General features: G+C 45.6%; 3 protein-coding genes across 3 annotated transcripts; 1 reads left to right on the forward strand and 2 right to left on the reverse strand.

The window, feature by feature from the left end:
- Window positions 1-4,689: 4,689 nt before the first annotated feature.
- PADG_01447 (uncharacterized protein) lies at window positions 4,690-6,966 on the reverse strand (the record flags this gene model as incomplete). Its single annotated transcript, XM_010759155.1, has 1 exon — window positions 4,690-6,966. One exon carries the CDS (start codon window positions 6,964-6,966, stop codon window positions 4,690-4,692), a length of 2,277 nt encoding a protein of 758 aa, XP_010757457.1.
- Window positions 6,967-7,082: 116 nt separating this feature from the next.
- PADG_11260 (uncharacterized protein) lies at window positions 7,083-7,385 on the forward strand (the record flags this gene model as incomplete). The annotated part of the gene is made up of 1 exon (XM_010759522.1): window positions 7,083-7,385. The coding sequence occupies one exon, from the start codon at window positions 7,083-7,085 to the stop codon at window positions 7,383-7,385; it is 303 nt and encodes a 100-aa protein (XP_010757824.1).
- A 2,263-nt stretch (window positions 7,386-9,648) lies between these two features.
- PADG_01448 (CAMK/CAMKL/PASK protein kinase) lies at window positions 9,649-13,235 on the reverse strand (the record flags this gene model as incomplete). Its single annotated transcript, XM_010758614.1, has 3 exons — window positions 9,649-9,950; window positions 10,099-13,049; window positions 13,126-13,235. 3 exons carry the CDS (start codon window positions 13,233-13,235, stop codon window positions 9,649-9,651), a joined length of 3,363 nt encoding a protein of 1,120 aa, XP_010756916.1.
- Window positions 13,236-14,435: the final 1,200 nt, after the last annotated feature.

A 14,435-nucleotide genomic window follows, 5' to 3' on the forward strand; every position in this document is an offset into this window, starting at 1 on the left:
CCCACCCGTGGTCAGCAAGATGTGGACCTATCGATATATACAAAGCTTGGATGGGTATAAAAGGGTTAAGCAGAAGGCAATGGATCTGAAAAGAATTGCTGTTGAGGATATTAGCTACATCAAGGTGTGATTTGACTGTTTGGAAATCTTACTTCAAAAGTACGCGTTTCAAACCTGCGATATCTACAACTTCGATGAGATTGGCTTTCAAGAGGGTCAAGGACGTGGAGAATGGGTTATTACTACTGCTTTTAAAGACTTTAATTCAGTTATAACTTCATATTCTCGAGGATTGATCACTGTGATTGAGTGTGTTTCAGCAGATGGTGAGGTATTGGATCCCTTCATCATCATGAAATCCAAAACCCAACTTGAAGATTGGTATACACAAAGCAACCTACCGGGCGGATATACAATCGCAACATCAGATACTGGCTATACCAATGATGAGATTGGCTTTGCATGGATTCAGCACTTTAATGAGGCCTCTAAAAAACGTCAGCAAGGCAGTCATCGATTGCTGCTTCTTGACAATCATAGATCTCATCTCACTGAAGAATTCCTACAATACTGCGATCTCCACAAGATTATTCTATATGGATTTCCTTCACATTCAACTCATATACTGCAACCTCTAGACGGCGTGCCTTTTCAGCAGTATAAGCACTACAATTCAAAGGCAGTTAATCAAGCTGCGCGATACGGATATGAGCAGTATGAAAAACATCAATTCCTACAGAATCTAGTTGATGTCCGCAAAAAGACTTTTCAACCTTCTACTATTCGGGCTGGCTTCGCGGATTGTGGCATTGTCCCATTCAACCCGCAATCTATACTGCTTAAGCTAGATTCAAAGGTCCCTGACTACCCTGAGTTGCAAATATATGGAGAAGACTCCTTTTCGCCGCAATCAAGCTGTCCAGATACTGCTTCATCACAGCTATTCTCACCCAAGACAATCGAGAAGCTACAACGTCATATTTGAGTGGCAAAGAAGGCAATGCAAGATATGGGAGGATACACTTGATTCCAAATCACCTCACCTGAGCAATTGATTGAACAAGATTTTCCAAGGCAGCCTTGTTCAGGCGGAACTCAATGCTATAAGAGAGAGTGAGATTGAGGGTTACTACCTTGCAACCAAACGCCGCAGCACTAAAAATACACGTCGGCAGGTTCAAGTAGGAGGTATACTCACTGTCAGGGATGCGAATAGAAAGATCGCGCAACGTAAAGAGGAGGAAGCAGAAAAAGAACGTTATAAGGGAGTCAAACATGTTGGGAGAGCTTTGAAGAAAAATGCCACGGATCCAACTCAACAAAAGGTTAATGATATATATGAACGTCTCGCGAATAATACAGCTACTACAGATGATATAGATAAATTAATTATCATAGATTAGCAGCGTGGTGATGAGATATTAATTTTTGAAGTTCTAATTATCCATATTTTTATCGTTACGCTGTTTTTATCGTTACGCTGTTTTTATCGTTACGCTGTTTTTATCGTTACGCTGTGGCGCACCCACATCAGGTGTGGGTGCGCGGGGCACGATTAGTTGACAGTGATTTTTGGATTGTTTGAAAGAGAATCGCAAGTCCCGAGGATCAAACAAGACTTTGATTCCGCCCACTTTTCAACCGGGCAATTAGGAGTAACAGTGTTGGGTTATTTATGGTCACGATCTCCAGACTCCATTTCTGGCGTATGATCTAAGTTGATTTTAGCCACTCTATAGCTGTTGTTGGTAACCCCGAAAAGCCACTGTATTCAGCCTGCGATAAACAGCTCCTCATGGATTCAAGTCGGAATCAGGAAAAGCGGAAGGATACCGGAGATGATTTTATTCCTTTAGTGCCTTCGAAGCGACATAGAGGGAATGATCTCGATCCGCAAGGAGCGTTCCCATCAGAACGGGACGAGCGTCTCAACCACCAAGATGGAAGAGACCTGAATAGTAAACCCCGCAAGAGGCACAGCAATCCTCAGATACAGCGTCTAAAGTCACATAAAATCTCCCACCCACGTCGAGATGTCCGTGTTTCTTCTACCGGACGAGCATCAGCGAAGCAAAACCGTCCCCGCGAACTAGACCTGCCCTCTGCAGGCGAGCTCAGGAACAGGATTAGAGACATCAAACGTCTTTTAAAACGCGCCGATCATCTCCCACCTGGCGTGAAAATAGAGAAAGAAAGAGCGCTGATTGGATATGAAAGAGATTTGGAAATTGTTGAGTCTCGAAAGAATCGAGCTGCAATGATTAAGAAATATCATTTTGTTAGGTTTTTGGGTATGTTCAAGACCGCACTGGCGAATATTCATCAATATTTTATCTTCGCAAAGCCATGTAAAATGCTAACTTGCGTACGTATCCCCGCTATAGAACGAAAAACTGCTACTCGACAGCTGGCAAAACTCATAAAACAGAAAAAGTCCCTCACCGAATCAAATCCAAACAAACAAGAGCTCGACGCTCTCGAAAAATCGATTTACATTACTGAGGTCGACCTCAACTACGCTATATACAGCCCCTTGACGGAGAAATATATATCCCTCTACCCGAACCAACACCGTGACAAGCAGTCGGTTCCGGAGCAGGAGAATCCAAAGATTACCGTCAATAATTCTGGAGAGAAGCCACCGCTGTGGTACGCGGTAGAGCAAAGTATGAAGGATGGTACTCTCGACCTATTACGGGAGGGGAGGCTGAAAATTGACATTTCAGGGCAGAAAAAGACTGCGAAAAATTTGTCGCTGCCGGTTATGGGACGGGAGAATGAGCCGAGCAAGAGAGCTTTATCGACGGCGGAAACAGATATCAAGAAATTTGGAAAGAAAACCAAAAAGGAAAAGAACAAGGAGGTGTTCTCCAAACATTCAAAAATGGATGTGGATATTGCTAGAGATGACAACGATGACGATGACGATAGTGATGGCGGGTTCTTTGAGGAGTAGCTTTCATATTATCGGTGAAAGTTCATACGCCCACTGTTGATCTCATGTCCTCCCTTGATACTCAGTCAGCATCCGCGCATGAACCCAAGTACGCAGAACGTCAGACGTGTATTTTATATACCCATCAAAGTACAAGATTCACCAACACCATTACCAACTATTTCATCCTATCTACATTCTATTTTACATACCCACCTCATCTTATCCGCTGTATTGCCACTGTTCGTCCTTTCGAAATACTCCAGGGTTTGTGAAAATGGACTCCCATAATTTACTTTACATGCACTCCAAACCCCTAACCCCCAAAGATATATCAAAGGAAGCAGCGCGGCAGTCAGGGTGGAGTTTCTCCCCTGTTTACTCCTTCAAAGCCAAAGAAAAGGATACTGAAGAATAAGGATAGAGCAAACGAGCGGAAGACTCCTATTCCATTCTAGATATGGAACGTAGGTCAGGTCGCATATGTAATTTGGTGGGTCGACAAACATTCCAGGGACGAAGTGATGCAAGTATGTCAAACAGGCGGCAAGAGATAAGGGTGAAACATAAAGCAACTTGACTAGGGGAAATGGGAACATTGAAAGAAAGGAGCGCGAGAGGGTGAAGGTGAAAAAGCAAACCCGGCCAGATTTGGATTGAGGATGACCTTCATCCCCTGTTCTTCATGCTACTTGAAGGCTTGAATGGTTGGTTGGGGGAAAGAATATGCATGTATGCGCCTAATTTAGAATTGAAGCATTGGGCGAAAGAAGAACAATCCATGGATAACTAACAATCAGGGAGGAAGAGAAAATGAGTGGGAAGACACTATCTAACATCACAACTCCTTAACAACATCCATCACTTAGTTACTCCTTGCAAAAGCGAAACATTTCAAAATAAAAATAGAAATAGAAATAAAACAAATTAAAATAAATAAATAAATAATTAAATGTTGAATGAAATTATAATAGTAATAAATACATATATATATATATATATATATATATATATATAAAACAAAAGTAACAATGAAAATCAAAGAACAACCACTGACGCAGCAATCACTCATGTACACATGTTACCAGCTGAACCTATAGCTAAATCATCCTAATTTTTCACTCCTGTTTTTATATATCCCATTCTACCATCCGATCAGTCATTCTCCCCACCCATCCCTAAATATATGTACGAAGTACTTCGCAATCGTGAAGCACGTAGTCAGGCGGTTTTGCTAGCATTGATGTATGCACAACACTTCTGCCACCCATCCATTCATTCAGCCAAAGTAATCAGTAAGCAGGGCGTCCATCACCGAGTTCCAGAGACCCACATATACTGCCGTCAAGGAAATGAAGAAAACGGCGACGGAAATCCGCATACCAACTAGTCATATTTAGGAACAACAACTGGCAGAAGAAAATATACAACGAGAGAGACAGCGATCATCTGGAACAATGATAGGCAAAGGAGGCGTCAAAAGGGAACAATGAGTAAATGCATAAGCCATATATATATATATGCAAAACTTAGGATGAAAAGCAAGACAGATGATGGAGAGGAATCCAGCCTGGAAATTTAATTTTGAAGAAAAAAGAAGGAAAATAAGAAGAGAGGTTAAAAAAAATAAAAAATAAAAATAAAAAAAAAAATGAAAAAAAATGAAAAACAAACTTGACCAAGCAGTGCAAGCTTTCCTTAATGCCCAAGAAATTTCATTCCATTCCCAACTCAGAACCTGCAACCAAATTCATTCACATGATCACACATCCTCCACTCCTAGCCCTCCTTCTCCTTCCTCCCAACGGCGCTAACCCCGCAGGCCCATATGCACTCTCAACCCCATCGTCTTCTTCAGTATACATGCGTTCCACCTCCCTAGCTCTCCTCCGCCTCCTCCTCGCATCAGCCCCTCCAGCCCCATCAGCCCCCGCCTCCTCAGTCGCCATCATATAATCCGCCCACTTGCGCTCAAGCCGCATAGCACCCGCTAAGTTCCCACGCAGCACGCGCTTCGTGTGTTCATTAACCATCATCTGCCAACCGTAGAAGCATTTCAGGTCGATGATTTCTTTGGGGTATAGGATTGTGGCGCTGGGGGGGAAGGTGGACGGGTCGTCGGTTATGGTTATGGGGTGAATGCTGTAGGGTGTATGGGGTAAGAAGGTGGTTGTTGAGACTGTGGTAGTTGTATAGGAAGAGGGTGTGGATGAGAGGGATTGGCTGGATTCGGTAGGGGATTTGGCAGTGGTGGGGGGATTGATGGCTCGCTGGCGGGGGACGTATGTGTTGCTGGACAGCACTTCGCGGACACCGGCCCAGGTGACGTTTCCGCAGTCGAAGACGGCGACTCTGAAACCCAGTTTTGGGAAGCTGTTACCAAATCCGCGCTTGCGGGCTTGACTGCAAAGTTCCATGAGAGTGAGATCGGAGACCCTTGTGTTGTCGAGATCGAGGGAGCGGATGGAGGGGCAGTTTTTCAGCAACTGCAGCACTCCAGTATCACCTATTCTTTCGCAGAAGCTGATGTTTAGATGCTGTAGAGTTGCAGCGCATGACGCTTTGGACAATTCAATGAGAAAGGTGTTAGTTAGCTTGTCCAATTCCTCGAGGTCGAGATGCGTAAGGCGTGGGGTGGAGTGGAGGACATCTAGGAGCGCTTCATCCCCTATATTAGGACATTGTGAAAGCTGCAGCCCTTCCAACAGGGTAAGGTTGTGCGCAAGACTTTTGATTCCCACATCGGTCAGGGATCGGCAGCGAGATAAATCAAGATGCTTCAGCTTCCGCGGAGGTACGACAGCCCGGTCTGTTAAGAGATCTATTTCCGGGTTAATACCTTCCATAAGGATCTTCAAGCTCATATCTGATAGAGAGGAACAATGGGATAGTATCAGTCTTTCAAGGCTATTTTCTTCAAATAACTGCTGCAGCAGCTGGTGGTTGTCAAATCCGGAAAGCTCATTAACACGTAAATCCCTAAGATGAGGACAGGAGGCAACAATTCGTTTCAAACCCTTCGCATCCACCCCCTTGCACCAAGAGATGTCGAGGAGCTCCAAATTGGGACAGCTTTGGGAGATGATTCTCATAGAGCAATTGTTCACTATTGCCAGTCCGGACAGATCGATATGGACCAGCTTGGGATTCTTCCTGAGTAACAAATGAAGCGTGTTCCGGTCAATCCTGGAATCCCTGATGCATATGTTGGCGAGATTCCGACAAACATCAGCTATTCGTTCTCCATGAGACAGCCATGCGTCTTCCAGCTGGGTGCATCCACGAAGATTCAAGTCTCTCAGAAAGGGGCCTGCAGCGGTAATAACTTTTACCAACGCCTCACTCGGAATATCAGTGTAGTAGGTCGATGCATCTAGTCTTGCCCATAGCTGCCCATCAAAGCACATCTTGTTCCACGATTTTGATACTCGAGAGCATCTGAAGAGATCTTTGGCGGGGAGATACTGAAAAATAGCCATTTTGATTTCCTCCGGCATATCTGCCCAGAATTCAAAGTGAGACTTTTGCGGTGGCGCCGTTTCCACGACGGCATCTTTCATTTCACAGCTACCTTCGTCAACCTCCATTGAACTGGGGAGTGTGCCGCTTCTGGATGTGGGCCGCACATCTGCGGGGAGTGGTACAGTAATTTGGGGCCGGCTATTGGCCGCAGCAGCAACAGCAGTGTCTGAGAATACCATTCGGATTGGGGCATTGTTCTCATCCTGCACCGTTTGCCTATCTGAGGGGATATTATTTGGTTCTGTGGATAGGCACTTATAGATCTGTGGTGAGCTTGAGTTGCCAAAGCATTGTGAATATGACAGTGAGCTTAGAGAGACACAGGACATGGAAGGATTCCCCAGACGCCGAGAGCCAAGGGAAGAAGAACGTTTTCTGCCCGTTCGTACAAGGGAAGGACTTGATGACATTCGCTGTAGTCCTTTTAGGAGTCTCTGATGACCCTTGAGTTTGGTAGGGGTGCCTGGCTGGCTATCTCCTGACGATCCAGTGCTCATTGATGTTGCCATACCGGGAGATTTTCCCACCTCGTTGGGAAGCGTGGAAGCCAATGTGAGTCGTGTCCGTCTGACTTGTTATATTGCAGAGGGCGATCGAGTTTGGGGATGTAGATTAGGTGCGGAATATGGCTTTCAACAGCCACCACCGGCGGGCGCGCGGAGATGAGACAAAGCGGGATGCGCAAGGATACCAGGAGGAACGGAAACGACGGATAGGTTTGTTGTATATCGAAACCAGCTCGATAGCATACAATAAAAGGTGTAAAGAGAATACAGGGATAAAGAAGCTCCCAGGGCGCACTGACGATCTAGAGTTTAGCTGGGACACAGGTAGACTACTGCAGTCACCAACATGGCATAACCAGCGAGGAGATGAGGTTGGCAACCAGATGACGCAGGCAGCCCAACCCAACGACCCAAAGGGGTGAAGAGAAAAGACCTCCAGCAAGTCTGCTGAGACTTATGGAGGTAGGATGATTGAATTGAGGAGAGAAAAAGTGTAGGTAGAGAGGGAGAGAGGTCAGTCAGTCTGTGGTTAGACCTGAAGAAGACGGGGGGACGGTTGGGGGAAGTTGATGAGGTCAGTAACTCTCCCTCCAACAACGGAACCGAGTCAACCTTAATTAATGAGTGTGTGTATTGTTTGGCCACGGGATGGGAGAAGAAAACCAAGATCGAAAGAGACGGGAAAACGCGGAGAGGGGGCAGAACAGATGGGTATTCTAATGGGGGAGATAGGAAAGTGGAGATGGATGGGGAGAGATCATGTATTCAGAGGAGGCAGCTGGTTAGTAGTTGGTGGGGTCAGAGGATGGGGGGGGGGGGATCATGACCGTCTGATGACCATGGATGGAGGTGGAACCTGTCATGTCAACAGCAAAGCAGACCACGACCATCAGCAGGCCTGTAGCTGTGGGTGTGTACGTATGTATGTTAATTGTCCAGAGAAGGAGATAGGGAAAACAAGAGGGGGAGAGGGGAAATTCAGCAGATGTCAGAGTTGATGGTTAGTTAGTCCAAGCGTTCAAACTAGTTAGCCGTTGGTTGGTGGAAACACTTTATGGGGAAGTGGGTATTTGAATCTCTAACACTTCGTTAAACTACCTTTAAGGCTAAACAGAGCGGTTTTTAAGCACATGAAGTACTTACTCACTAACTGGGAGACATAAAACTATTTCACCCTTTATGTCTTACCTATCTGTTTGGTGGTCATTCATCTCATTCTTAGAGTTTGTTACATTTAGTTAATTACCGCGGAGGATGGTTGTATCTAACTACTGACTAGTTGGCTGAATAGTCATCGTCTTCTCCATCCCCCGTCTCTTATTGTCGCTAGTTATCGATAACGATAAAAGCGTAGTTAAGATCGATCTCTATTGTCCCTCTCATCTCAATCTCAGTATCACTCTCCATGCCATGGACATGTCTCAACTGCTCATCCATGCACCATCCTATTTTTCTTACTTATATGACGACCACCCAAAATTAACCTGTGATCTAGACCAAATGACCCTAGCTTTTGAGTACGGAACGCTATTTTTTTCTTTTTTTTCTTTTTTTTTCTTTTTTGGCCATTGTCCCCATCGTTTTTTGCCTTGAGAGTGTGTGTCACCCGCCCAGTTAATTTTAAGTCGATTGCCTCTTTACATAACCCATGTGATTCTTCTTCTTCTTCCTGTTTTTATCTTGAGCGAACGAAGGATATCTGAGAGTCCAAAAAGACAGTATCATTTTCTGTCATTCTTGTATGTGTGTATGTATGTACATACATGTGGAGGTAGCTTAGATTGGATTTTTCTGTCAAGTAGATTCCCTCGGCAGCCCCCTCTACTGAGATCCGCTTGGAACCTGCGTCGGTAGGGAAGGCGAGAAGTATACGTACTTTTTACATTTTGCTAGGTGTCAAATTTAGGTAATGGGTTATGCTGAGACTGGAAAGTTAAATGTATTAAATTGAATCAAATCGAACCAAGTGGTTGTTGGTATCTCGCGCATATAAAATAAAACATTATACGCGTCTATCAAAATTAACTAGTATCAAACCTCAACGGTAATAACAGAAATTTTATGATGATGATGATGATGATGATGATTGATAGGGATGATAACGGTAATTGACCCAAAAAGGAAAGAAAAAGGATTTTGAAATTTGGCTCTATCCCATTTATTCATCCGTAGGCTTGGAAAAAAGAGGGGGAAAGTGAGGGAAGGAAGAAATGACATGCATGATACCTCAAGAAGCTAGGGCTGGAACATGGGCCTCTCTGAGATGAAGAAAAAGGAGAAGATGGTGATGATGGTGACGGTGACGGTGACGGGGGCGGCTATAAAAGTGGTGGTAGAGATGGTGGAAAAGATGAAAATGAGACAAGTCAGATGAAATGGAAAATAAAAATGCTGCCCTCATCATCTACACTTCGACATCCTGACTGGTGGATTTCAACGCATGATACGACCCGGTACGCTCGAGCAGTCATTATGCACCATGCATCTCCTGAAACGAGTCGATTCCACACATCGTAATCTTACTTGCCGAGATACAGCTAGCTTCTTCCAGAGAAGTCCGTAGTTGCCGAGCAAAAAGATATATATCTGTATGTTTGTGAATATGTCATTGTGCAGTCAAAAATCTCCTGAATGGCCGCAAATTTGCGAGAGTCAACCTCTTTTTCATTTCGAACCTCCGTCACGCTATACAGACGCAGCCGCAATTGAAGCTGTAACAGCTGCTGGCCGCATCCATGGATGCTGTATGACTTCCTCAATGGTAAGTCGGCGTTCTACATCACGATCGAGCATTTTGCGAACCAAATCGATGCAATCTTCCGAGAAGGGAAGATAAGGCACGCGCAACGGGTGGTCAAGGATCTCGTCGACATTGTAAAATGGATTCTCTTTGTATACGATGGTGTAAAGGAGGATTCCGAGGGCCCAGACGTCTTGCTCCTTGCCACAGTATGACTTGCCTTGGAGGACTTCGGGGGCGGCGTAGTCTGTGGTTTTTCGTAGCTTTAGTTTAGCATGCCTTCTTTGCTTTCTTTCTTTTTGTGGAAGCTGGGGGGGAAGACGGGGGGGTTACTTGGTGAAAACACCATTAGAGGGGTAAAAGGACAACACTGTATGTTGTGACAAAATACGTACCTATTGTGCCAACAAAGACGTCAAATGGTCCTTTGTTGAGATAAGCAGCGCTCCCAAAGTCGATCAGCTTGATCCGCCCTTTCCCGTCAAGAATAACATTTTCATCCTTGATATCACGATGCACAACCCGCGCTTTTGTGTGTAGGTGGTGAATCGCATCGACGACCTGATAGAAGATATTCCGGCACTCGTTCTCATCCATACTTGACCGCAGCTCAATGTAGTCAAATAGATCCATACCTGGGAGTCCATGCGGAACCATTTCTATGTAGTAGTTAAGGTCATCTTCGAAGAAATCTTCCATCTCGACGATATTGGGATGTTTGAGGCCGTCGCGGCGCAGGAAATCCAGCACATGGATTTCTAACGGGACAGTTCCTAGACGCCGGTCCCGCGTCCAAGTATCGACCAAGATTCGCTTCTTGGTTACGTATTTAAGAACCACTTTCTTTTCGGGGTTTCTCTTGCAGCGGGCCAGTTTCACTTGACCGTAGGCGCCTTGGCCCATGTCCTCCAGGATAACATATTCTGATATCGATTTCTTTCTTGTTATTCCCTTCTCTGAAGTAGCGGGTCTCACTTCGGGTATTAGCTGTACGGGCTTATCTGTCAGAGGTTCTGACGCAGCTTCGCTGAGTCGCTGAGACAATAGAAACGGATTTTGGTTCTCGATCGTAGGAGTATCACTGCTTGGGATTTCATTTGGCGGTAATATCGGTGACCGCTGTCCTGGCGAAGGCTGCGGAGGGGCAGAAGCAATATTTGCAGAGAATGGTTCAGGATGCCGGTCTTTTTCTTGCAGTATGGAGTGAAGTCGCCGTGAATAGGTTATCCACAGCGCATATACAACTTCAGTTACGGCAACCGGCGCCCCATTGTCCAGTGGCGGCTGCTCGTCGATATCGCTTGTTGAGTTTCCAGGGAATATGGTTTCGCTTTTTACGACACGCATTTGCACGTCAACCATAATCTCTGCTCCGTCACGGTGACGAGCCGGAAGGCCAGAGGGTCTCAAAAACAGGGATGCCGCATTCACTTTGCCATCCCGAAGGACGGACATAGCCCTCGCCCTTCGGAAGCTATGCTCAGGTATTACCATCCCATCAACCAATGAAACGTCGTCTTCGTCCGTCAAGATGCTGAGGTATTCATCAAAATGTGGGATCAAATCCGTAATCGCAAACCCCTTGGTGTGTTCCTGGCCAAAAAGTGCAGCAGAAAACACCGAATTGGCGTTGATAACACACAAGGTTTCTGGAGACACAACCATGATTCCGGCAACGTGAGGGAAATGGGAGATGCGTAGATGATATAGACTGGACAACTCGGTAATGGTAATGGGTATAGACGCTTTGTTTTGAGTCAGAGTGGTAAAATACCTCAACTCAACAATCTTGGCGAAAATGTGATCTCTGGAATTTTCATGCTGTCGTTGCGGGATATTCGGGATTATATCAGTAATGGGTATTCCACGTTTGAGCACCTTTTTACCCCAAATGGGCTCAATATCACCACGAATTTCTACCAGTCGCTCGTCATCACCAAAGACTAAATCAAGAGTATTTTCCACAATCTCTTCTAGAACCCATATTAAGCCTTGTCGTTTTTCCATAACCCAGACACTAGCTGAACCCGTTACCCCGTTCCTTTTCTGGATTGGTACGACATCGCCACACAACAGAACCCCGCGAGACTTGTTGGGGAAATGATTCGGATTTTTGGCAAGTCTAGAGCTGAAACTAGAACCACTGCCATTCTCTGGTGTCGCTCTTGGAGAATTCTTTGCGTGAGAAGGTGGCTTACTGAGCAATTGCGCCGTTACCCCGTTCCCCATACCCAGAGTGTGTGTATTGACTGTGTTAACCGTCGATTTCACCGGCGGATCGGTTTTCCCCGAAGAGTCAGGATCAGGAGGAATTTTTCGTAACTTAGATTCCAGCCATTGCCTTCTTTCCTTCTGGACCAAGGTAAGAATACTCAGCTTTTTCAGCTCGCCTTGAGTCACGCCAAAGCCGAGACATGCAAGATCATTGGCAGCAAGAATGGTCCAGGGCGCTTTGGATTCTGTTGTAAAAACATCCTGTGAAACAGGAGACCATTTACTGCTATGGGTGTGAACACTTGAAACACCACCTCCTAGACCATAGAACGATGTACCAGTTGGGGATATCATGTCTCCAGTAGTGTAAGGCTTATCTAGGGCATCCGTGAGTTTGTTTTGGAGTGAAACTAACCCCAGGTCCGTGTAGGTTCTCTTTAAACTAACGCGCCTCGATAAAGGTACAGACCTCATGCCCCCTTTTTGAGATATTGGGTAATCCACAGCAACAGGACTTAAAAATTTCCCACCACTTATTTGTTGAGATGCAGTCCCATTTTCCGCAGAAGGTTCGCCAGTGGTCTCAGATAAAGAGTTGGTATTTGAGAAAGCCTTCTCAAATATATTATCCCCTTCCACATCGGGCGGACCTGTGAGAGGTCCTCCTGCTAAACCTGTATGCTCGTCTTGATTTTCATTACGTTCCAGGAGATTCGCCTTAGCAACCAGTTCCATCATACGCTGTATATCCGTATCACCACTGAGTCGGGCCTGAGCATTGGCGAGGTGAACATTGCTTGCGGCAAACCCAAAACGACCTTTCATGAAATCAAGTGACCGTTTTAGTATATTTTGCCGATTGTGAAAGAATTCTTCAGATTGCTGGGCAAATGAGAATGAGTGAAGGGATTCAGACGGAAATCTATGAAGGTCTTCCAGGCTGGAAGTGGTTTGGTCAAGTGGGGAATGCATGGACGGGGAGCGGGAGGAGGACACGCTGTGAGGGGCGGTGGGGGAGATGATCGAGGGCGCCGACGTGTTTCGTAGAGTATGAACCCTGGATAGTGGTTGCTGTCGGATACGTGGTAGACCTGAGGGCCCGGGACCGTGGTCATGTTCGAGTAGAGGGGACCTGTTAGAATAGGAAGAGTTGATGAGCACCTAAGATGCCACGGATTTTAGAGAAATGATGTAGAGCTAGTGCGGACCTTGACATGAAGTCATATTCCGATGAACAAACATCCAATGAGTGTCCTTTTTGTAAATGGTCTCCGTCATCCGTAGTTCGCAGTGAAAGGCTTCTGGAGCCCGATATCATTTTAGGTAAGGTTGGAGGTGACTCCGGAGAAGAAAAGGGTAGGCTCAGCTCGTCTGTCTCAGAAATTGTCAGTCACAGGTGTGAAAGGTTTGCCATTTCATATGTTAGACAAGAAATTTAGTTAGAGATTTGGTCAGATTATTCAAGCGGTTGGTTGGAAAATTGTTCAATATCCTATCCTGAAGTGCGACGTTGGCGGGATCTTGAGGATGGCTCTACACACATCCAGAAATAAGATGTATGTGTCCCTATCTCCTTATTCATGACCGTTATTCTTCCCGTGGTCTATCGTTGTCCCCCGCACCGTAAACCTGACCAGAGTGCAGAGTTGGATTTTCGAGAGGCAATGTAATATATATGTTGCGGCACCGCAAGTCCCAGGGAAAAAGAACAGAGCATGCTCGCACTAACCATGATCTTCAAATGTAGGCCCTGACGACCCCATGTCCGACAGCCGGACCATCGACAAACGCTTTTGGGAGTTAAAACAAAAACCCACGCTAGGCGTGGTAAATCTGGGCCGCCCGCTCTATTGATAGCTCTGCCTAGGAAACATGTGTTGGTACTTCACGCGCACTGCGTTCGCGGCAAGAGAAAACCCCGCCACGGAATTCCTATTTATTTCTGGCGTCGCTGGCTTTGAACGAGGCCGTCCTGAATCAGCCGTCTGTGTTTCGTGCGATGTTCCGGTTGGAGGAGTTGGATGGCCGGTAGCAAGTTATTCGCGGTTGTCTTTATCTCGAGAGGTTCGATGATGAGGTGGGGTAGATGGGTCGATTTTGATAATGACTTTGCAATCTGGCATAGCCCGAAAGCAAGATTAACTAAGGTCTGAAGCTACCAAGGAATCATTCCATATCCTTTTTCCAAATATTGGTGGGATCAACATCTGGGTGGATCGTACCAAAACAGAGCAGCCGTCAGTGGCGGGGAATAGAACGTGGGAGGGGAGAGACACTGTAATAATCTCCAATCTCTATGGATTAAGTAGGAGAATAAGAAACAAGCAGTTGACTGCAACCGTCAAATGACTTTGTTTTTTGGTGCGGATTTCCGAGAAGAATTATTTTAAAACTAGTCGCCACTTTTGCCCAAGGCTGGGGAACAAAGAGGTTTTAAACAGCTCTCTGCACAACGGCAGAACTGAAAACGTGCAGCAAAAAATGCGAAAGAAAAATACGAAAAAAAGTGATAAAAAAA

The sequence above is a fragment of the Paracoccidioides brasiliensis genome (genome assembly GCF_000150735.1).
Source record: "Paracoccidioides brasiliensis Pb18 unplaced genomic scaffold supercont2.2, whole genome shotgun sequence".
Lineage (NCBI taxonomy): Eukaryota > Fungi > Ascomycota > Eurotiomycetes > Onygenales > Ajellomycetaceae > Paracoccidioides > Paracoccidioides brasiliensis.